At 35.1% G+C, this 23,788-nt stretch overlaps 2 protein-coding genes, 1 non-coding gene and 1 pseudogene across 5 annotated transcripts; 1 reads left to right on the top strand and 3 right to left on the bottom strand.

Annotated features, from left to right (window-relative positions):
- Nucleotides 1-294: 294 nt before the first annotated feature.
- LOC125498891 (pentatricopeptide repeat-containing protein At3g51320-like) lies at nt 295-2,038 on the bottom strand (annotated as a pseudogene).
- On the bottom strand, nt 1,652-23,788 carry LOC104895559 (protein FD). 3 transcript variants are annotated; one of them, XM_010682106.4, is made up of 3 exons: nt 23,011-23,788; nt 19,686-19,763; nt 1,652-2,905 (listed from the first exon to the last, which is right to left on the bottom strand). In XM_010682106.4, the coding sequence occupies exons 1-3, from the start codon at nt 23,578-23,580 to the stop codon at nt 2,837-2,839; spliced, it is 717 nt and encodes a 238-aa protein (XP_010680408.2). In that variant the 5' UTR covers nt 23,581-23,788; the 3' UTR covers nt 1,652-2,836. The 3 variants fall into 3 exon arrangements, with proteins under 3 accessions (XP_010680408.2, XP_010680407.2, XP_057251864.1); XM_010682105.4 differs by lacking the exon at nt 1,652-2,905 and adding an exon at nt 16,121-16,621 and having other exon boundaries at nt 23,011-23,784; XM_057395881.1 differs by lacking the exons at nt 1,652-2,905; nt 19,686-19,763 and adding an exon at nt 16,121-16,621.
- LOC104895558 (uncharacterized) lies at nt 4,125-6,388 on the top strand. The gene is made up of 3 exons (XM_010682104.4): nt 4,125-4,286; nt 4,422-4,476; nt 6,056-6,388. The coding sequence occupies exons 1-3, from the start codon at nt 4,186-4,188 to the stop codon at nt 6,152-6,154; spliced, it is 255 nt and encodes an 84-aa protein (XP_010680406.1). The 5' UTR covers nt 4,125-4,185; the 3' UTR covers nt 6,155-6,388.
- On the bottom strand, nt 6,978-7,049 carry TRNAE-UUC (transfer RNA glutamic acid (anticodon UUC)). The gene has a single exon. It is a non-coding gene; the product is annotated as a tRNA-Glu (tRNA).

The following is a 23,788-nucleotide window of genomic DNA, read 5'->3' as shown; positions in this document are numbered from 1 at the left end:
GTTTGGCTTGTGTTCCATTAGAAGTTTTCATTGCTGAAGAATTGGTTCCTGGCAGATCATAAAAAGTTGTATTTTTTAGGGAAATGCTAAAATGTTAGTAGATCGCACAAAGCAATTCACTTCCTTTCTCTCCCTCTTCTATCTTCCTCTCCTTTTCTTCCATCACGACCATACATAAAGACAAGTAAAATAACTCCAAAACCTGAATCTTATGATGTCTACTGTATGAATTAAGGTTTTATCAAACCTTGTCACTAATATGTAGAATGATTGTATAATATGAGAAGTGGAGCAGATGAAGGCTTAAATTTTTAATTTGTAAGGTGAGAGTTGCTCAATTGAACAGACACCTTTCGTAGGTAGTATATCCAAACAACTTTGCACATCAGAATCATTGAGAGTGTAGGTTTAGAGTCCATTGTGGCATTTGTCCTCATGACTTCCAAGTCTTGTTTATAACTTCATTGAGTGTAGGTTTTTTCTTTTCTTTTTTTAAAGACATGAGTGAAGGTTCTACTATTCAGTATTCACATCTATGAATTCTACCTTGAGAACATTTTCCTAATATTTTGGGATGCTTCTTGAGTTTAATCCATCATCTTCCCCTTCACCAGATAGTTGCATCACCGAGCCTTCTGTTATGAATCTCATAGATTCAAATAAATTTTTTACCAGATGGTGTTTAGAGTTTAAGCTTCAGGCCAATCATCAACACCATTTTCAGTAATTGGCTATCTGCCATTAATTTGCATGAACACATGAGCTGCAAGCATCCATTGGGCATCATATAGACATCCATATGGAAAAATGTTTGATACATGATTCCTCTTGAGACCAAGTTTGACATTCAGTCTTAAGCATTGATGCTGCAACACGTGTGCATTCGAGGAATTGTATTTTCGAGCCATTTTATTCAACAAATTGACTATTCATGTTGCATACCGCATCTCATCACCTAATCTAAAATTGTGAGCGATGATATCTATAAAGTCTACAAGGCTAATCTTTCTTTCATCAGTTTCTTCACCTCAGCAACATCGTCCCACCTACCAGCAGCAGCATATATATTTAAGAGTTAGTGCATAGCACATCAAGTTCTGTAGTTCTATTTCAATTAATTTCGTTGCAACTTGTTCAGCAGTAGATAGATCACCTTGGAATCGGCATGAACCAAGTAAACTCGCCCATAACAATGATTCTAATGGCGTATCAACAACAAACTCGTTAAATTTCCTAACAGTTTCTAGTGCTTCTTGTGCAAGCCCCTTTCTGGCCACTGGCCAGTAGATTTGCCATGCACCAATAATGAACAAAATTGGGCTTTATGTCAAACAAAATGGCCATCTGACAAAAATAGGCTCTTCCTTTTTCCAACAGTCCTGACTGTGTACAGACACATAGAACATTAGAACACCAATGTAGGTGATTTCATCAGGGAACACACATGTTCCACCTACTGACCTACGTTCACATAGATTTGAGCTTCAGCTTCATTATCTAGTTTATCATGTCTTCAAATAAACGAAGACCATCTTCAGGATTACCATGAAGACCATGCCCTAAGAACATTGAATTCCAACACACCAAATTCCTTTCATGAAGGCCATCAAAAATCCTACGAGCCACCCGCACTTTTAAGCATTTACTATACATATCAATGAGGCAACCTCAATCACCCCACAACAAGCATATACTTCCTCCGTTTCTTTTTACTCGCTACACTTCTCATTTCACGGATTCCTAGGCAATTTTTGGAGAAGAGAGAGGTAGAGAGTAAAAAGAAAAGGGACCCATGTGGGGGGAGAGAGATAGAGAGAGTTTATTGTCCAAAAAAGAAGTGTAGCAAGTAATGTAAAACTTCCCGTAATGGAAAGTGTAGCGAGTAAAAAGAAATGGAGGAAGTATATATGAACCAAAGAATTCCGAATTTTACATGACCATGACACATCTCACCTATCCTAGAACTACCCAGTTTAGCACAACAACCAAACAATGGAGGAAAAGTATAAGAATTGGGAATACTCCCAGATTTCAGCATCTAAATAAAAGCTGACACCTTTCAGTGGCACCAAACTAGCAGATTAAGGCCTTAATCACAGTGTTAAAACAAACTAAATCTGGAAAATCAATGCTGTGAAAAACACTCAAATTATAACACAAATCATCAACTTGGGATGAACGTCTAAGTAACTTACTTCCAAACATTAATAACTTGGCATGAATTTGTTTGAGTTGGGTCTTTTCAAAACATCGAGAATGAAGATAGGTTAAAATTTTATGAGAGAGAGAAACTATTTGAGAAAGAAGAAGAGTAATAACGTTGAAATGGAGGATGAGAGAGATGAAAAACACATCGAATTACAGCTTTTTCCATTCATCTGCAACTGGGTTTCGATGGGATTTTGAATTCAATCTGGGTTCCGCCATTAAAGTTCATCTTTCTCTCTCTCTCTCTAAAACCCATGTCATGTGAGAGATAGATGGAGGCGTTTGTAACGAGTTAAGCATAAACTTAGGTCCTAAGTTTTGGTGTTTTTCACCAATTGGGGACTCTAAGTTATTTTTTCACTAATTGGGACCTCTGATTAGTTTTCCGACTATTTAACCATCCATAAACTCACCTGAGTTTAAATAAAAACTTAGTACCTGTCATTTAAAAACTGAAAATGCAAAACATAGTACCTTAAATATTAAATGTCCTAATTTCATGCAAAAACAAGGATATTGTTTTAGTATTTTTTTTTACCAAAATTTTCCAAAAAAGAAAATAGCACAGCATCATACTTTAACTTCATCACAGTTCAGTTGTACAGAGCACTTAAACATCTTCAGAAGATCAGCCGTACTGCTCTTTAAAGTGCAGTATTCTTGCATTACATTCCACAACTACTTCGCATTCGGACACCTAAAATACAAAGCTGACATCATAAAATAAAGGAAATTGGACTTGATTTACATAATGAACTTAATAAGCCCATTTCATGATTTTGCAAAAGAAAGCAAGGAAATAAGTGATATTGGTTAACTATGTTTGAAGTAAGAGCATGTAGTTGATACTAAAAACAAATAAATACAAAAGCCTGAGCATTTGCAAAAGAAAGCAAAATACTTCAATTCTTCCTAATATTAGCCAAATTACAAATAATTTAGTATAAACATAAGTGTTATGCATGAACATCCATCACTTAATTCATGATTTCACGTTTTTCCATTCGAATATTAACTAATCATAATCTTCTACCATATATAACAACTAACTGATGTAAGAGAAAAATTACAAAACGGAAATAAATTTGAATTTCATAACATGCATCTTTTCAAAAACCCATTAACTACCCCTTCCCCTGTTATACTAATGTCAACCATTATTAGAGCAATGCCAAGCACAAATTTTACCATAGAACAAAAATCGAAAATCAGTAGCAACAATTAGTATTTGATCAACAATAAACTAGCAACAAAAACAAAGAATTTAAAAGAAAAAAATTCAACATTTTAAAAAAAATCATGAACCAAACCCTAAAGCCCCACGATAGACATTGACCGAAACAATATTCGAGTAAAAATCGAATGGATCATGAAATCTAGATAACTTACCTTAATTATAATCATAAAAATGAAGTAAATTCTCTTTGAATTGCCGAAATTTTTTTTGCAAGGAGAGTTGTGGTGTGAGAATGAAGAACCTTCTTCAACAGGGGAAAGGAAAATGAAGTGCCGCCAATACTGAAGTAATGAGACTTGATAATTTGGTTTTTTTTTTTTTTCTGTTTTTTGCTTTAAAAAAAAAATAATTGGGCTTATTTCATCAGTTTTCAAGGCAAATACAACCCATAGTAATCATGACAAAAGGGAGGGACTAATGTTTTTTTTTAACCAAACGGACTAAGTTTTTTTTAACCAAAGGAACTAAGATTTTTTTTAACCAAAGGGACTATGTTTTTTGACTGAAAATTGGTCTTAGTACTTAAACGGTGAAAAAATAACTTAGAGTCCCTAATTGGTGAAAAACACCAAAACTTAGGGCCTAAGTTTATGCTTAACTCCGTTTGTAACTTGTAAGCTACCAAAACGACGTCGTTGCACCAGCAAAAGGATATTAATTACTTCGAAATAAAATTTGGGGACATTTATTTTAAGAAATAAATAAATTAACAGAGCAGAGAGGAAGAGGGTGGAAAAAACATGGTGAGATTGAGCAGAGTGGTGATGAAAAATGTATGTGAAGGAATGAGCAAAACTCTTTCTGAAATTCTGGTTTGCCCATTATCCAAACAGCCTCTAAGGTTTCTCTTTCTCTCTCCTTTTCACTTTTGAGTTGCAGTTGTTATTGTTAGTATTCAACAAATTTACTTTGATGCAGATTTTTTAGGGTTCTTATTGATTGCTTCTTTTTTGCCAAAAACTATATAATTGGGCAGGTATAGTGAGAAGACAGGATCATTGATCAGTGATGAAATTGGAGTTTCTTTTCCGGTGAGTTTTCGATTTTTTCTTGATTAAATTTGCTGTGAATTGTGTTGATTCTTGAATAGATTTCTAGGTTGAAGGAATCAAACATATTATGAAACTTCTGTTGTTGGAAGTTGGAACTTAGGAGGAGTAATTCTTAGGTCTCCCCTTCAAATTTCAATAGGGTTTTGATAGACTAGGGTTTTGTACTGATTACTGGATATCTGTTTTAAGTGTTAGCTAATAGACTTTCATAGATATACCTGAAGTTGGCCAAGTAATACATTTTCACTGGCTAAGTGCAAACAAGACAAACTTGCATATGCTTTTATGGTCTTCAGTGAGTCGCCTTCATCAATCACAGATTCAGTGTCATCCATGACAAGTAGATATAAACAAAGCTTCCTGTATAATCGCTTCCTTTGGGACTTCTTTCTTCCTTATAATATTAATGCACAAGTGAGATTAGATAGCCTCACATGTGTAAAGTTACTCGTATGCAACATTCTTGGCCAAAGTTCAAACCTCGTGGATTTCTTGAGCCTGGGAAATTCTTGAGCATGTCTTAGTTAATTACTTATTGCAGAGAGGTCCAGTGACATTGGCTGCAATATGACGGAAACACATTAGCTATCTTGCATAGGTTGAGTAAGATTCTGGACTCGCGCTCTGCCAAAGGTTTCTTAGGAAGTATATGTTTGATAGTCTCACACCTTCCTTCTAGTACTTAAATACTCCTAATAGGCAATTGAGCATTCCAAACTAGACCAAAGAGCTAACGCCTACCACTATGTTGGTGGTATTTGGTCAAATTCAGGGCTTATGTACAGGTTAGCAACTCATGAATACAAAATCAAGGGTCATAGCCTTGTATCCGTAGAGTTGATTGTCCTTGACCTAACCCAAACCCCAATAGTTTGTACTGAGCAACATCTGAACTACCCAAACTCAATCTGATTATACCTTTTATCATATTTTGCGAGTATGCTGTTGAACTACCTATTCCGAAAGATGCAGCTCAGACTTCCAGCTCACCCAAGTGCCAAGTATATCAGATAGCTATTCTGTTGGTTGCCACATCACCACATCACCCAAATGCCATGTACCTACCTTACTAGTTACTTCTTGTCATGACTAGAGTTGTATGCAAGCCCTGTAATAGCACTAAATTCATTCAGTTAGTTCTATTACTTCTTTATCAAATTAAGCTTTAACATTCTGTGCTGAAGATTTACCTCAATCTTGCTTTAAATTTTGATTTATAACATATCACAATTAGTACAATTAAGTTTTACACTAATTGTGATATGTTTTCATCACAACCTGAAATCACCTTAAAACCAAACCCAAAGCTGACCCATGACCCCAAACGCCAACCCTACTTGCAATTCATGGTGATCTGAATTCTGATGTCGTTAGCATACAAGCATGCATTACATTCTCAACTCAATATAATGCGAAGACTAATTGGTTGCTTGCTATTGCTATTTGCTACAATAGACAACTTATATCCTGTCTTCTGATGCTGATATAGGGGGGTCACAGAACATTCCCCTATTCTAGCATCCTTCTGTTGTCTAATGCCTGTCTGATCTGTGTATAGATAATTGATGGGATACCTTGTTTAGTTCCAAAGGACGGGAAGATACTTGAAGACGAAGGATCATCCGATACAGGTGGACAAAAGGAGGTGAAAGATTGAGATGGTTTTGTAGTATCATAGAGCTGTATGCTAGAATTCTGTGTGGTGAGGGTTTGGACTACCGAGTATTATTTTCAAAGAAATGACCCATAGGCTAAAAATCTGATGCCATCAGAGTAATAATAATTTCTGTAAAGGGAAAACCATCAAATTATGTCGCATCACAATTCACAGTATCACACACACCATACTGCGATTTTGAATCTATAAAACCGTAAAACAAAGTTTCAATTAGGCTACAAAATAATGATCTAACAACAGCTTTGTCAACTAGGCTATCTGTTTCAATTTACGCGGTAAGTTCATAAAATGCTCTTCATCTGTTTTATTTTCTATCCAACCTCGTGATCAAATGTTCTGAAAATATCCAGAAGATTGCAATTATGAGTATCTTCATATCTTGTTCCTCATTTTGATTCTACTAATCTAGCCACTCTTTGAAACTTTTGACTCTTTTTGTATAGTAATAGTAAAAGAACAGCTTTGCTTTGCAAAAAATTGTTAAATTGGTTTAAGTTCATCAATGTTTTGGCCTTTGTCAAACACTCCAACTTTTGCAAGACATGACGATCTCAACTAAAATTTACGTTAAATTGTCCATTTCAGGAAGTTTTGCTGAGATTTGTCATTCTTCCCCCCCCCCCCCTTTTTTTTTATATCATCTTTGGCTCTTTGCAATGTCAAAGTAGATATTTTTAGTTTGCACTGCTTTTTCTAGTTTGACTTTTAAATAGTAAAATATAATTAAAAAACACCCAGGCCAGTGATTTCGTCCCAATAATGCTATCCCGTTTTAGAAAATAACCAAAATGGAAAAAAGAAATTCCGTTGCCGGGAATCGACCCCGGGTCTCCTGGGTGAAAGCCAGATATCCTAACCGCTGGACGACAACGGACTTGTGATTCTTTGGGCTTATTACAAATTTTGTGCGTAATTATAAAATGTTTTAACCAGTTCTACGTCTCACACAATAGGTTAACCCAAATTTATACTATGATATTTGAAATGAGCAAAATTCATTATGGATGTAACTTTTTTTTTTAAAAGTTGAATATCCCTTGCAAGTGGGGATTTTTGAGAATCACATTTTATAATGGGTAAGAATTAAACCCTTATCACAAGGGTGGAAGGTAGACCCCCGACCAACTAGACACTAGTATGTAACAATGTGCCCAGATATGTGATAGACAATTATGGATTTTTAGTTGTAATGTTAACTACGAACTTTATAAACAAGTACTTAAGGCTCTCGTGTATCTAAACTTCCTAGTATGAATTGTGCTTATAAACTTGTGAGAGGTTCTGGTCCTTTAGAGCACTGCTTCCTACGTCGATGAATTATGTTTATAAAATATCCAATTATAGTGTTTAGAAAGGGTAGTTTGGTAGATGGGTCTCCTAAGTGTTACTAATTCATAACAAAACAGCTCTAGTACAGTCCCTAAAATACTAAAATAACGGTCAAATTAAAGAGTAACTCTCTAAGTTTAGGTACAACCAATTTTTGCTAGACATTCCAACCTCACTTTCACTTGAAAACCAAGCAAAAGGCCTAGACAAGCAGCATTCTTATCCATAAAGTTAGTTGTTTGTTAACAAAAACGAAGAATATCAACCTATTAACCTTAAACTCATACTACACATAAATATGCAAAACATTATATGCTTGATCTACAACTTCATCGGCCTAAATAAGGTCAAAGAAGCAAAAAGGAGGCTGAGTTTCATAAACGAAGATGATCTTTGCTGTGTGTGCTTGTCAACACTAATTAAGGAAGGTGAAGACATTAAGGTTCTTCCTTGCCTTCATCATTTCCATTCTGAATGTGTTGATATGTGGTTCAATGCACGCCGGAAAACATGTCCAATTTGCCGGTTTCTTGTCGAAGATGAGAGGAAAGATGATGATCTAATGAGTAGGGAATTGGTGCTATGGTATTCAATTCTTTCCATGTAACTAAAGTGTCAAGCATTTCTAAGCGTTTTGTGAGCTCAAAAAAAAATGGATGGATGTGTAATGTAAGTGTTACGTGCACTCTTTAAAAAAGTATGTCTTCAGGGAAGATAATCAAGAGAGAATGTCTTGATTCTTGAACAATCTCTGGCATAGGATTTTTGGATCATTTCGTTCTAAAATTAATCCTATATTTAGTTAAAAACTTTAAAATTATTTCTCGAGTTTTATTCTGAAATCTAAAATGATAGAGTATTAAATTATTCTTAGGACTCCAACCATCACTTAAGCTTTTGGTTAAGTTGGTCTTTTGACATGGTATCGGAGCCAGCGTGGCATAAAGATTACGGGTTCAAATCTCATCTATCCCCTCCTTAGGACTCCAACCATCAGCTTAAACTTTTGATTAAGTTGGTCCTTTAACATAAAAGAATCATAAAAGTGATTTTTCATTTCGCATACTCAAAAAAAGTTGAAACTTCTTTTTTTAATTGAGGGGAATCAAAATCACTTGTTTACATGAAAGGAATTTTATATTCCTTAAAAAATTCTATTCGTAGGTTCTTTCGGAAAATGACCCAAATGTTATTCAGCTGGGATGTAAATTCAACTAATAGAATTTTTCTATGGCAATTAATCAGTTACAATCATCTCTTATATAAGTTTTGCATGATTTTTCCTCTCTGTTGATGTCATGATGTGACAGCAATAGTTTTTTTTAATAAGATAAGGAGAAATCTTGACAAGTTTGAGAAATAAAGACAACTTGCCTAAGGTGAAAATCGATCCCATGACCTTTTAAAAATGAGAGGAAAGTTTTAATCACTAGGTTATCCCCCACTCTCAATCGATAAATTTTCTAAGATCATAATTCAAATTTGATTTTGAATAGCTATGATACCCACCTATTGTAGATGGGTAGAAACTGGCGATAGGTAGGCATTGAAATGCGATTGATGTTATAGTTTCTCCTATATGAGTGTTAATGGTTTGTCCACCACTGTGACTATATAGTTTGCGGCAAACGATGGCTAATTAGATCCTGCATAAAGCCGAAAAGTTCTATTGTCAGAGATCGAACCCTGGGTCTATGGGTGAAAGACTGAAAGCCAAATATCCTAACCGCTAGACGACAACATAGGCTTCACTTAGATTTTATTAATAACAATTAATTGTTGACCCCGGCGATATCCCGAGTTGATCTATATTTTGCGTTACATTTTAGTATTCAAGATGGTTAATGTCGTTCTTATTTTGCTTTCTATTACATCTTAGGAATGCAATCGATTAATGAGAGTTTATTGTTTACGGGTTTTTAGAACCAGGTACCTAGTTCGGGTATCTAAACATATGAGTACCCAAATGTGTGGATACTAAAACAATAGGGTGTCCTGCAAACGTGTCCTAGTTTTTTTTTTTTTTACCATGAGTGTCAACCACTGATTACAATGTTTTGGATTACTACCATGAATGTCAACTGTCAATGTTTTGGATTACTACCATGAATGTCAACTGTCAATTGCATGCTAACTCTAATCCTCGTTCCTGGAAAAGAGATATTGGCAAGCAACCGTAACGAAAATCCCCACTTGCAGATTGCTTCACAACTATTTTTTCTAATAACATGTTGATTTATCTGATTTATGTTCTAAAAATGTTGATTCTTCTTAATATTTATCTTTTCTTTCCCCTCTAAAGTCACAAGCACAACGTGATATCGGATAGCTAATAAGCTAACTCAATTCAATTTTCACATTATAAGAAGACACTAGAGCAATTGTGGAAAAACAAAAAGAGCACACGCGCACGCGCACACACAAGTTATTCCCTCCGTCCTATTTTATAGTTCTCATTTCATTTTGGATACTGGAATTATGGAAATAATGATTATTATGTACTTGAATTGGGAGTTGTTGTCTTTTTTGGAATTATTATCATAATAATTGAGAACATTAAATGGGTGGGATGTGAAAAGAGGAGAGAGAGAGTAAAAATGATTTTTGTTATATACAACCAATAAAAGTTGAGGAACATTAAATGAGGGTGTCAAAAACCCATGTGAAAGGTGGAGAGAGGGAATAAAAAGTGATGTTCAAAAATGGAAATAAAATGAAAACACTATTTTTGGTTACCAAAATGGAATACGAGAACTATAAAATGGGACGGAGGTAGTATTATTCAGAGTACATGCTTTACTGCAAAGCAACCCCATTAACCGATCAGATTATGGCATCCTTTTTCGAGTTGAGTATCCGACGCATAAAAAATGACTATATGTGGTTGCCCGGTTTTTGTTGTGTGTAGAAGAGTCAAATAAACATGTCGAGTCTTCTGAATATGTCTAGTGTTGTTACAATCTGGCTCTTAAATTGGAAGCAATGTAGTTTGTAGGTTGTAGCTCTAAACTATGAAATATTAGGCTATAAAGTATCTAGATATACCACCACTACCATTTATCTATCCTCATGCTCCCATCTCCATTCTCCTGCCGTCTCTCTCCTCCACCACTACCACCACCACCCTCATCACCTTTGACCTTCGATCTCCTCCACCCACCACCACCATCATCACCTTCGATCTCATCACCAACCACCACCACCTGTCGATCTCATCACCAGCCAAAATCCAGTCGAAGTCCACCCAAAACCTCGACCACCAGCCGAAATCAACCACGACCACCCGAAATCCACTGAAAACCTCCACCACCAGCCGAATTGTTGCAGATCTCTTTCTGACTTTCTTTCTCTTCGATTTGTTTCTCTCGTTTCGGTGGTGTTGTGGAGGTGGAATGGGTTTTGACGGTGGGTGGTGGTGGGGGCAGTAGGAAGGTGATTTTGGGCTTCGAATTTCGGGTGTGTGTTTTGATTTGGGTTTTTGGTTGATTTGGGCAGCAGGAAGGTGTTTTGATGGTGGTGGTGTTTCGGTGGTGTTGGTAGGGATGGGCAAGGGTAGGGTCTGGGTCGGGTCCAGCTGGACCCTAGACCCGGACCCTAAATATTTTTGCAGACCCGGACCTTAAAGGTCTGAAAAAATTGAACCCTGACCCGGACCCTTAGGGTCTGGAGGTTCTAGAGGGTCTGGAGGGTCCAGGCCTAAATTTTTTTATTTTGCTAAATTTTCAGCATTATTAATATCAATAATCATCTGAAATTCGCATGAAACAAACACAAAAAATCGCAAGAAACAAACACAAACATATAAATTGAAAAAAACGAAACAAACACAAACACAAACTTATGAACTGAAAAAAAAACGAAACAAACACAATTCACAAACATATAAACTGAAAAAAAACGAAACAAAAATACAAACATACAAATTGAAAAAAAAACAAAATAAACGCAACTTACATAAGAGTTTAGAATGGGTGTTTTGGTGTTATAGTCTAGGTTTTAGTCTTTTAGAAAATCAGTTTGTTTTTTCAAAAAAAAGTTAAAATGTATATATTAGATAAGTTTAGGGTCTAAGGATCGGGTCTGGGTCCAAAACTTTAAGACCCGGACCCTAAAAAATTTACTTGGACCCAAACCCGGACCCGGACCCTTTGGGTCTGAAAAGGTTGGACCCAGACCCTTAAATTAGGGTCGGGTCCAACAGGGTCCGGGTAGGGTCCTGGACCCATGCTCATCCCTAGGTGTTGGTGGTGGTGGTGTTTCGGTGGTGTTGGTGGTGGTGGCGTTTCAGTGGTGCTCAGGCGGTGGTGGTGGCAGTAAGTAGTGGTATTGGTGGTGCCCCGACGGTAGTGGTGGCAGTAGGTACTAGTAGTGGCAGCATTGGGTGGTGCTTGGTCCCACCTCCTCTCTCCAATTAAACTTAATTACATACCCTCACCTTTTTCTAATCTCACCTTAAGAAATTTTGCCTATAAGTCCGTGTCGAAAGATTTGTTGCAATTAATTTGATACGGAGGAAGTAATAACAAAAGTCAAAACAGGTAAAGTGGTAAAAACGTGAGGAGTATTTATTAAATTAAAACACATATAGCTTAGAGATGATCATGGGTTGGGCCAGGCCGTTGCCAAAAAAATTACCCAATAAACGGGTCGGGCTGATTTTTTGTGCCCAAAACCCTCTATTCACTAGGGGAAAAAAAGGAAGGGCTGCGCAGGAAGGGCTGCGCCTTTCTTAAAAGCGCAGCCCTACTAGTGAAGGGCTGCGCTTTTTTAAAAAAGCGCAGCCCTACAAAACAAAAGGGTTGCGCTTTTTTAAAAAAGCGCAGCCCTTCACTAGTAGGGCTGCGCTTTTAAGAAAAGCGCAGCCTTTCTTACACTCAGAAGGGCTGCGTTTTTTGGGGCACGCGCAGCCCTTCATGGGCTTTTTTTTTATTTTGAAAAAAACGCGTTGGGCTTAAAATAAGACAAAGTGACTAGGGTTTACTCCAACCCTCCCTCATTCTCTCAGTCTCTCGCGCGCTCATTCTGTCAACCCTCACAAAATCTCATTCTCTCTCTCCTCTCTCACAACGGCGTCTCTCATTACTCTCTCTCTCTCTTTTCTTTGCTAAATTTATTCATCTTCTTCCACTTCTGGTTTTCTGGATTTTGATTTTTAGCTTACTTCTCATTCAAATGTTTTGCTTTGTTTCGTCTCCTCACAAAATGATTCAGATTCGTCTGCTAATTTGTTTCGCAACCCAATTTGTTTGCGTTCCTTGCAATGTTTCAATCTGAATCATTTTCTTCCGTCTCTCTCGTCTCAATCTCTCTCGTCTCTCATTCCGGTGAGCATAACACAGTTCCTTTCACCCTCGTCTCTCAATCTCTGTTCACCAACACTTCAATTTGTGCTTTCCAACCCAACTGTAGCGACGAGTTTGGCGGTGATGTCTCTCTCCGACGAGTTTGGTGGTGGTCTTGTTAGAGATTTCAACCTCAGATCTATTATTTTAGGTTTTTTTTCATTTTTTATCATTTTTTTGTTTATTTTCAGATTAATTTATTTTTTTAGGGTTATTTTTTTCATTTTTGTTAATGTTCAGATTATTTCATTTTCAGATCTATAATTTTAGGGTTATTTTTTTCATTTTTTGTTCATTTTTGTTAATTTCTATACGTTTTTATTTTCGTTCCTTTTTTTTATTCTATTGTTCGTTTTTTTTTCATTTCAACACTAAGATTTCTGGAGTAATTATTGTTTTGTTATATCTGTTATTTAATTTCAGTTGTATATTATTACATTATTTTGGTTATTTAATGATATTCATCACGCCTTTGGTTGCTGCTGCTTTATCAGATTATATTATTATTTCAATTTTTTTTTTTTTTAGTCTAAAAGGGCTGCGCGTTTTACCTAAAAGCGCAGCCCTTCACTTGTCGAAGGGCTGCGTTTTTAGGTAAAAAGCGCAGCCCTTCACTTGTAGAAGGGCTGCGCTTTACAAGCGCAGCCCTACTTGAAAAGTGAAGGGCTGCTATTGAAAGGGCTGCGCTCAAAAAGTGCAGCCCTACAAGCCATTTTCAGCGCAGCCCTTCTTCATTTTTCCACTAGTGATTTCAGGTCAAAATTAGCGGGTTTTTCGGGCTAAAAACGGGCCGGGCCAAAAAAATAGACTGAAATGTCGTTTTTGGCTTGCCAAAAACATTCAGGCCTGACCCGCCCGGTCGCGAGCCGAAAAATTCTGTCCAAAATCCGGCCCAAAAACGGATCGGGCCAAATTGATCAACTCTAATATAGCTATATATATAGATAAATTTAGAGAAAAGGAATTGACAACTAATGTTATGCTGGTACCACCTTAATGTTGATGTGACTACATATTCCTTCAAAATTCAGCCTTTTTATGGTGCACAATCTAATATCTCGACTTCGCAAATTGACATCATTCTCTACATTGGAAGTTTGGAACTATGACAAATTTTTGTGATCATACTTCGCTATTAGTATCTAACTGGCCCGTGAAATTAACTAGCTTTCGACCCGGTTGTAATATGGGAGATTATGACTCGAAACCAATCAGAACTCAACATCTAACAAGAATAGGACTCATTGACTCAATAATATAGACTCGAACCTGACATGCGGCTATTATCGCGAGCAAATTTCAGCCCAACCCCTATTTACCAAACCCATAACAACACCGAACCGTTTCAAAACAATAAGTAATTGAAACAATCAAACCGATTACGGTCCTTGACCTATTTGATCCGACCAACTCTAAACCATACCTATTATTGATCCGACATGCTATCAATTCGTTCTAATATAACATGATACCTACCTGACCAGACTTGTTTTGTCTTGAGTCTTTCGATCAATTTTTATGTCTAAAATGAATTCAATTTGTTAAACTATTACAAAATATGTACAATTATTTGTACGAGATTTTTCGATTTAAGTAATGATACTCGTTAGAGTGTTAATCGAGCAAGCCAAGTCCAAACTTACATGGCTCGAAATAAAATTATATACCTAAGCTTAAATCTTTGACCACAACTCAAGTTTGTTCTAGGTTGCTTTATCGATAAGATCTTGTGTGGAATTGCAACGATGGTGAGTGCTTTGTGTACAATAAGGGTGCGTTCTGTTCAACTTAAAAAATTAAGTTTCAGTTCCAATAAGTTCAGATAAGTTCAGATAAGTTGCAATAAGGTCTAATAAGTGCAATAAGTTCCAATAAGGTCTAATAAGGTCCAATAAGTTCCAATCAGGTGCAATAAGTTCCAATCAGGTGCAATAAGTTCCAATCAGGTCTAATAAGGTCCAATAAGTTCCAATGAGGTCTAATAAGATCCAAATAGTCAATGTTTAATAAACATTTGTATTATTGTCCACTATTTTGTTATTCATAATTTCATATCACTATTAGTGGATTATGTTATTATCAGAAATTTAATTAAAGTACCCCAATGATTATATAGTATTATACTTGTATTAGTGTCTATTATTTTATTTATTTATTTGTATTATGTCTACTATTTTATTATTTATTTGTATTATGTCTATTATTTTATTATTCATATTACTATTAGCTGATTATGTTATTATTAGAATTTTTTATTAAAGTACCACAATGTAGTATTATACTTGTATTATTGTCTATATTTGATTATTCATATTGCTATTGAATAATATTATAATCATGGTCAAATAATTAAGGTTAACAATAATAATAATTATTATTATAATTACAATATTTTGCAATTCGTCTTTAAATAACTAGAGATAACAAGTATTATAATTACAAAATTAATTTTTTGATTTTCTACTAGTGTTTTATAAAATTAAAACAACACTATTAGATATTAGTGATGAAAGTTATATATAGGCAAATATATAAATAGTAATTTTTTTTGTTAAATTAATTATCAAAGAGATAATTAATAATCATTATTTTTAAAGGACGAATTATAATAATTATTATTCCGTAAAAAATTTTGTGGAGTAGTATTTACGTTAGTGGTAATATTTATGTTATTCATGGTCAATGTTTTTGTCTAATAAGGTGAAATAAGTTTCAATCAGGTTCAATAAGGTCTAATAAGTTTCAATCAGGTCCAATAAGGTCTAATAAGTTTCAATCAGGGTCAATAAGTTCCAATAAGGTCCAATAAGGTCAATCAGGTTCAATCAGGTCCAATAAGTTCCAATAAGGTTCAATCAGGTCCAATAAGTTGAATCAGGTCCAATCAGGTTTAATAAGTTCCAATAAGTTCAGTTCAGGTTCAATAAGTTCAGTTCAGATAAGTTCCAATAAGTTCAGGTCCAATAAGTTGAATAGAACGCACCCTAAGTTGAATTAACTCTAGTTTTACATTAAAACTACGCCAGATATTTAGACCCCCTCGTAGAAGGTTGAATTACAAAATTATGTTTCTTTCAATTTGATCTATATTTTGACAGGTTATTTCTGCTTAACGATCGTGGTTGTCATGATTAGAATTATGTTTCTTTCAATTTGATCTATATTTTTTAGTTTCCAACTTCTATTATAGAGTATAGATGTTGTATGAATTCATAATAACAAATGATTTTAGAAAAAAATGCCATAAGAGTTGGAATATGGTCATACTGATGTCGCAATTAAAAAGTTGCACGTTTTATTTTATTTTTTGGTAAGAAAAAGTGATCCGAACCACGCTCGGGTCTTAATGGGTCAAGTACTTGAGAGTAAGGGGGAAGGGTAAAGGGAATTCCTACCCTCAAAGTGCCTCGAGTGGAGATTAACCCCGACGCTCTCTTTACTACTAGACTAAGTACTACTTGGTAATTAAAAAGTTGCACATGTCCAATAGCATGTTTTTCTCTTTTGGTTCTCTCTCATCAGTCCATTAATAGTAGTACTACAAAAGTAAAAGCTACCCCACCAGAATCCTACCATCAAAAACAAAATTAACCCCCCCTCCCTCACTCCCCCACACCAATGCAAAAATATCTTACATCACCCCGAAAAAACATATGTTTGGGTCATTCTTTCTTTCTAAATCTTAAACTTTGTCATCTGGGTCTCAAAATGAAGCTGTTGATGTTCGATGAAGACCATGCTTTTTGGGAAGCTGAGCAGACGTTTCTTCAATAAACTGCATATAAAATATGTCCAAAATAAAATATAAAATAGAGTTTAAGATAATAATAAGATGAATTTTTTCTTCTTAAAATAAAACCACACACCAAAAACCTAAAGTTTGAGATTTTTTATCGTTGAGGACCTAAAGTTGCAAAACTTGTCGTCAAAGGCCTCATTTTAGATATCAGCAATACAATGTTAACAAAGGTACTCTAAATCCTTAACGCTAATTATAGTCATACTTTAATATCATATTTTTTTCACCTTATTTTCTATTTAAATAAAAAGTAAAATGTTCTAGATATCATAAGAAAAAGATTTTTAAAAATAAGAAAAGTTAAAGAAAAATTATTGTGAAGAGAATAATACTTTTCAATGAAAAAACACAATTTTCATTTTCTTTTTTTTTTTGAACGAAAATTAATATATTTAATAATTTATTTTTCAATCAATTGCTCCTTTGGATAAAAAAACCAAAAAAAAAGGAAAATCTTGTTCTTTTTCTTTGTATTTAAATTTTTGAGCTAATTATTCAATAATTTTGTTTAAATTTTGTAATATAACATTCATTATTTTCATTCTAATATTCGATAGTCAAGTGAAATTTTGGTATATTTATCTCAATCCACATATTAGCCTCATAAAAGTTGATGAATAAGGAGATAAGATCAACTTTAAATGGTCCAAACTTTTGTTTGAATCGGTCACATATAACTTTGCAAATCAGTAATTTGTAAATCCGATACATAACAGTATGAACACTATCTTTTTTATGTTTGTTCCAAATTAATTTAAACACTCTCATTATTGGCATGGTCTCATTATTAATATATTATTTATCAATAAAAATTACTCAACCTTTCTCTACTCTTATAAAAAATACCACACTAACTCCTATCACATCTACTTTTTATATAAAATAACATTTGACAATTACACTAGTATAGAGCAAGTAATGATCTTTTCATTATGTTACAACTTTTATATCCTCATATAGTCCTATGTCACTGTCCCTCTCTTATCTAGGATGTGCACTAGTCCAAAACTAGAGGTAATCATGGGACGGGTCGGGCCAGGCCGCGGCCAAAAAAAAAAATTGCCCAATGGTCGGGCCAGGCCAAAATTCGGGCCGATTTTTTGTGTCTAAAGCCCGCTATTTCGGGCCTAAATTAGCGGGCTTTTGCGGGCCAAAACGGACCGGACCATAAAATAGACTAAAAAGTCGTTTTGGCTTGCCCAAAGCCCGCCCAAAGACAAAAAAAATCTAAGCGGGTCGGGCCCGACCCGCGGGCCCAAAAAATCTGCCCAAAACCCGGCCAAATAACGGGCCGGGCCGGACTGGGCTCGCGGGCCGGGCCAAAATGATCACCTCTATCCAAAACCGGACAAGAACTGACAGGACCGAGATGTGGAAAGTTTTTTGGACTTGTTGGACCGAAATTTATATTTTTCTTAGAAAAAAAATCTTTTTTATTTGATTTAAACATATTTATAAAGTAAATACATTGTAATTAAATCATTTTAATAACAATATTCCTAAAAGTAAAAAACAATAAGTTTTTAACTTCTACCTTTAATTTTTTTATAACATAAAAACTTTTTTTTACTTAAAAAATTAGTAGTCCACCGCTCTGGACCATAATTTTTCAGGTTTGAACTGGATCGGACCAGAAACTCGGAATCATGGACTGAGGATCGGAATCTTCTATTCGGTACAAAATTCCATACCGGAATCTTGAGTTGAGTTCAAATTTTGGTCTAACCCTAATCTTTGCACAACTCTACTCTTGTAGTCTCACCAGTTATCACAAGCACCTCAACATTCCACGCCTTTAAACTGCCACTAACAATCTTCTCCTTATCTTATGTTTTCTCTCTCCACCAAGCCCCTTTCCTCGTCTTTCATTCTATCGCTCATTGCCATCACCAAGCAATCAAACAAAGTTCACGGGCAATTTATCACTTCGCAACATAACTTCATTTTCATCATAATCTCAACTAATTGTTCCACTTTTAATAATCTCAATTAGGGGTTAAATTCAAAGTGATTTAAGTAGTGTGCATGTTAGGTGGATGCCGTGATAAGTGTAGGTGAAGATGGTGATTTCAAATTTTAATGGTGGTTGGAGGGCGGGAGAGAAGTAGCTCTCAAGTCTTAAAAGGAGAAAATGCATGGTAAAGGTGAGTGTAGAGGTGTCAAAAGACGACATGCCTTGACAGCTCAATCTGAATCTGACAAAAAATCAACAATTTTGGTTTAAAACTTTTGACTCATTTAAGTAAATGGGTCGGGTTAGGGGGAGTTAACCTGCCAAGTGCCAACATGTGAACTCGACAAAAACTTGACACAATCCGACCCATTTGTCCTTTATAGGTGAGAGGTTCCGCTAATCTTGGAGACAAGGGTTGATTGGTGGTAGCAAGTTGAGGTGCTCATTTGTAGGTTGAGGGAAGAATTGAAAATCGAAAAAGTTAACATAAAAAGGTCCCTTTTTTCAACTTATTTTTGTTTATTTAAACTTATTATGTCGTTAATGTATTTGTTAGTGTTTCAAACCTTATTTTGTTTATCTGAACTTAACATGTTTGAAAATAAGGTGAAAAGAACATACTCGACATTATATAAATTATGGAATTTCAATTCAAGTGTTTTAAAGTGAGTAAATAACCACCTAGCAAAAGTGTTTCTTTTTTAGATGGAGGGACCTCTAATCAAATGTAACCAACAACCATAAATTTAGAAATGAAAGAAATAGTAATCTAATATAAAACCTATCGAAAATATACTGTGAAAAAAGAAAGTATGAATAAATTGTTTGTGGGACAACCAAGATCGAATAATTTGGCTCAATTTCTTCTTTTTTTTTTAAAAAAATGAAATCCAAATGACTTCATGTGTAACTGATCAGGCAATATAAAAAAGGGAAAGGGGGATTCGAACCTGTGACCTATCATTAATAGTACCTTAATTTTAACCACTAGGCCAAGACATCCTCAATATTATTGTGATGTTATGAAAATATGAAACATGTACTTTATGTTTGCTTAAAAAAAGAGTCGGGCAAGATTGTTGTCACCTGTCTCTGTTGTTTCCTCAGCATGGCGTTTTCTTTCGTTAATTGGACAACTTCCAACTCCAGCTCTGATATATACGCCTGTTTGATAAATTAAGCCTAATTATTAGGGTAAAACAACAGGAGATTATAAAACAAAGCAAATCCCCTAGAAGTAACTGATATCATCATTTCCTCTCAAAAAAAAAAACAAGCTCTTCTTCATGCTATGACTTGGGCTCTGCAGCAACGAATTTGTAGAGTTACTTTTCTCACTGATTGCACGAACCTATTCTTCAAGCTGTGGCCGTCGTATAATTTTGTTACCTAAATCCTTTCAGTGGCTCTTGTATTAAAGGTGAATCGTCAACAAAGTCCATTACATGTACATTGTGTGGCAAAAATACGTTTGCAAATTTATTCGCATTCACCTCACTTTTAGGTGTAATTTTCGTGTTTGTTTCCCCATTATCAAAAAAAAAAATAAAAATCAAACCTTAATAACTCTCTTCAGGATATCCTATGGCCACATGGCAATATGCAAAGAAGATAGGTAAAGAAGCCTTGGAAATTAGCCAAACTCGCCACAAGGGAGGAGCTGCTGCTGCCCCCCACGCAACTGAATGGGCCAAGCCCAGCGCTGGAACCGTGAAGCTCAATATTGATGCGGGCCAAATTGGGGTTGGTGGGTGCGGGTTAGGTGCGGTGTTCCGTGATGAGAAGGGTGATGTAATAGCTGCGGTGCGTTTCAATTCGAGTTGCTTGGGAGCCGCGTGTAGCGGAAGCAAAGGCGATTTATCATGGTCTCAAACTGGCGAAGGAGTTAGGCTACCGTCACTTGGAGGTGGAGAGTGATAGCCTTCTAGCGATACAAGCTTTAAGAAAGGGTAGAGGGGGATCTAGTGAGTTTCATTTAATTATAGATGACATTTTAGATTTGGTTGTTTGTTTTGATTTTGTTGTTTGGTCTTTTTGTGAAACGTTCCGGTAATAATGTTGCTCATATGTTGGCTCATCTCCAACCTTGGGAGATTGGCAAATGTGTTTGGGTGGATGATATTCCGGTTGATGTTATGTCTTTGGCTATGAATGATATAATATGATCTCCCTCTTGGGGTTCCCCTCAAAAAAAAAAAAACTCTCTTCAGGATATGGTTTTATTATAAACTCATATTCCCTAAATTCCTAATTAATGGTTCCTACTTATAATTTTGACATTATTTCGAGTTACTGATAATCTTTTAAAAAAAATTCACCATGATGTGTAACAAAAAACATAGTCAAGTAGGGTCTTGTTTAATTTTTCTAATCAAGTACTTTACTAATATCAGCTTTTATTTTTTTTTCTAATACGTAATCACTTATATTAATGGTCAAATATGTGTAATGACAAATGTATAAGTCAAATGCGTAAGTTAGATTAGAAACATTAATAAGGAACAAACAGTTTTATATAGAACCATATTAAAAAAGAAAATTATATTTAACGTCTATCAAAACCGTTAAAAGAAAACAATTTTGTTTATTTGGGAGGATATAAATTTGCGCATTATTTTACGATCAAATACTCCCTCTATACTCAATAAGCTAAGTTCAACGCTATGGGAAAAAAAACAGTTCTAACACTATTGAAAATATTTGAAACATGGGACATTTTATAATAAACACGAGTTACATGACACTTGCACAGTTGCAAAGTTGCAAAGTTGCACGGTTGCACCTTTATCTTGTATGCATACATGATACAACATACTTCTCTCTCTCTTTAGAGTGACATGGGTCCATGCTCTTTTATTCTATATTTCTATGTATCTTCCTTCTCCTCCTTTTTTCATTGTCAAGAAAAATATGAAGCTTACAATTTTCTCTTATTTTTATTAGTTTATTTATTTATTTGAGCCTAAAATTTTATGAGAAATATTTGTATGGATATAAAAAGAAAGAGAAAAAACTAGATTATTCGAATATTGTATTGAACTTAAATACTAGTTAATGTCGTGGACAGAATGAAAAGGTAACAAAAATGATAAGTTCAGTGTTTTTGGGTATGCTCAATGTGAAGTTGTCGAACTAGATAGCCTAAAAATAAATACTCATTTTATCCAATGGATAGATTATTGAGCATACCCGGCCCGTTGGAAACTTCAGGCAAAGTTACTATGTACTCCCTCTGTTCCAAATTATTTGCTACATTTGCTTTATCACAAAGATCAAGGAGGGAGTGGGGGACCACTGACAGAGCAAGAATTAACAAAAAAAGCAAATAGGTAAATTGTAGGACCTATGTACTATATATGGAAATATTTACAAAATCAAGAAGGGAGTGATGACAAATTTGTAAATAAAGTATGGGATCTATGTACCATATACAGAAATATTTACAAATATAGCAAATAAATTGGGACACACCTAAATGGCAAAATGTAGCAAATAAATTGGAACGGAGGGAGTATTATGTATATAGACTATAAAAACAATCCAACTTCACACTTTGTACATCAAGTTGTGCCATATTTGTTCATTTTTAATTGTTTGTGGAGCTCCAAACAAGCAGTAATACGCAAATAAAAGAGCTCTAAATGAATTAAACACCGAGTGTAGAGTAAATCTTAAAACGCATTGTTTCTATCCTATCCCTACAGGCTACAACTAGTCAACTACAAGTTCAAGATTCCCACATAAAACATACATAAGTTTGATTCCAATGAAAACTACAACCCCCAAATCCCCCATACCAAAGACCATAAAAGCACAGAACTTTATTGAGAATCAGCCATGTTTAAGTGAACTTAATTAGCACTTAGCAGTATGCACAAAAATGATGAAGCTAAGGTAGATTGTAACTTGTAATAATGTTTTATTTAGTCACACTTTTGCATGACAGACTATTTTTGGCAACTAAAATCTACTTTCTCCGTCCCAAAATATAGTTCTCATTTCTATTTTGGGTGTCCCAAAATATAGTTCTCATTTCCATATTTAGTTCCACATTTTTCCATAATTTGTCTAGAAAAAACGTGTCCCATCATTTATTTGCTTCTTGAGTCTTGTTTCTTCAACCAAAATGTTACAATTAATATTCTTTCACCAATTATTTTCCATTTTCTCTAGTAAAATCATCTTTATTCCCCAGGCAATATTTATTTAAATAAATAAAAAATCTTTACTATATATCTTAGATTCTACTTGCATAAATTATCGTGAAAAAAGGAAAATGGAAACTATATTTTGGGACAGAAAGAGTACTATATTGTTTTACACACAACACACATGTATTTATTATATTCTGTTTAGAAAAAAGAGAGAATAAAGAATAGTAAATAGGAAAGACAATAATATATAACCTAACCTGCTTTCGAGCCCTAGAACGAGCAGCAGATTCTCTGTTCTTAATCATACGCTTAAACCTACGATCACCGGAAGCATCTTCATCCCCTTGACAGAACCTTTTCTTATTAATACCCGTGACAACATCGTCAGCGGCAACGCCAAATGAAGCAGCAAGAGAATTATCGAAAGCAATAAAATTAGAAACAGGGGAATTCCTTTGAATCTGAAAGCGTTCACTGTCAAAGAATTGAAATTCAGTAGGAGGAGGAGGAGGAGGAGGAGGAGGAGAATAAAGCGGAGAAGAAGAAGAAGATGATGATCTAATAGAATTAATTCTCGAATCTCCTGCTCCACTTGCGTTGAGAAAATCTTGAAGAATCATACCTTTGAAGTGGGAAGTAGGAGTTGGGTGATGAATTGTATGAATATGAGGAATTGGGGTGTTTGGGAGAGAATTCATGGTGATATCTTTCCAGACTTCTTCCATGGTTTTGTTTGGTTGGTGGAGAGAGAAACAAGGAGAAAATGGAGATGGAGATGGAGAAGAAGAGGAGGATGAAGAAAGTGATCTAGACTCTGTAGATGTCATGTTGATGATGCCAACATTTGAAAGGACAAGACTCAAGAGAAAGGGGGTGTTTTTGTATGCAGAAGTGGAGCAGAAAAGAGAAAGAGAGAGACACTGAAAGTATGCAGAGATGAGAGTGGGAACAACTAAGGTAACTTGTACGATGTTCTTTTGTCATTATTTAATATTATTCTCTCTATAAACTATACTATAGTTATTTCGTTTCTAT

The sequence above is a fragment of the Beta vulgaris genome, chromosome 6 (genome assembly GCF_026745355.1).
Source record: "Beta vulgaris subsp. vulgaris cultivar EL10 chromosome 6, EL10.2, whole genome shotgun sequence".
NCBI lineage: Eukaryota > Viridiplantae > Streptophyta > Magnoliopsida > Caryophyllales > Amaranthaceae > Beta > Beta vulgaris.
This window is presented reverse-complemented; position numbering and strand designations above follow the sequence as displayed.

Excerpts from the sequence above, each read along its gene's own strand:
- LOC104895558 (XM_010682104.4), top strand. The coding sequence starts at position 4,186 with ATGGTGAGATTGAGCAGAGTGGTGATGAAAAATGTATGTGAAGGAATG. Across the intron at positions 4,287-4,421 it reads TTATCCAAACAGCCTCTAAG|GTATAGTGAGAAGACAGGAT; the intron begins GTTTCTCTTTCT and ends ATAATTGGGCAG. Across the intron at positions 4,477-6,055 it reads AAATTGGAGTTTCTTTTCCG|ATAATTGATGGGATACCTTG; the intron begins GTGAGTTTTCGA and ends ATCTGTGTATAG.
- LOC104895559 (XM_010682105.4), bottom strand. The coding sequence starts at position 23,580 with ATGACATCTACAGAGTCTAGATCACTTTCTTCATCCTCCTCTTCTTCT. Across the intron at positions 19,764-23,010 it reads GTTCTAGGGCTCGAAAGCAG|GCGTATATATCAGAGCTGGA; the intron begins GTTAGGTTATAT and ends TTTATCAAACAG. Across the intron at positions 16,622-19,685 it reads TGAGGAAACAACAGAGACAG|TTTATTGAAGAAACGTCTGC; the intron begins GTGACAACAATC and ends TTTTATATGCAG.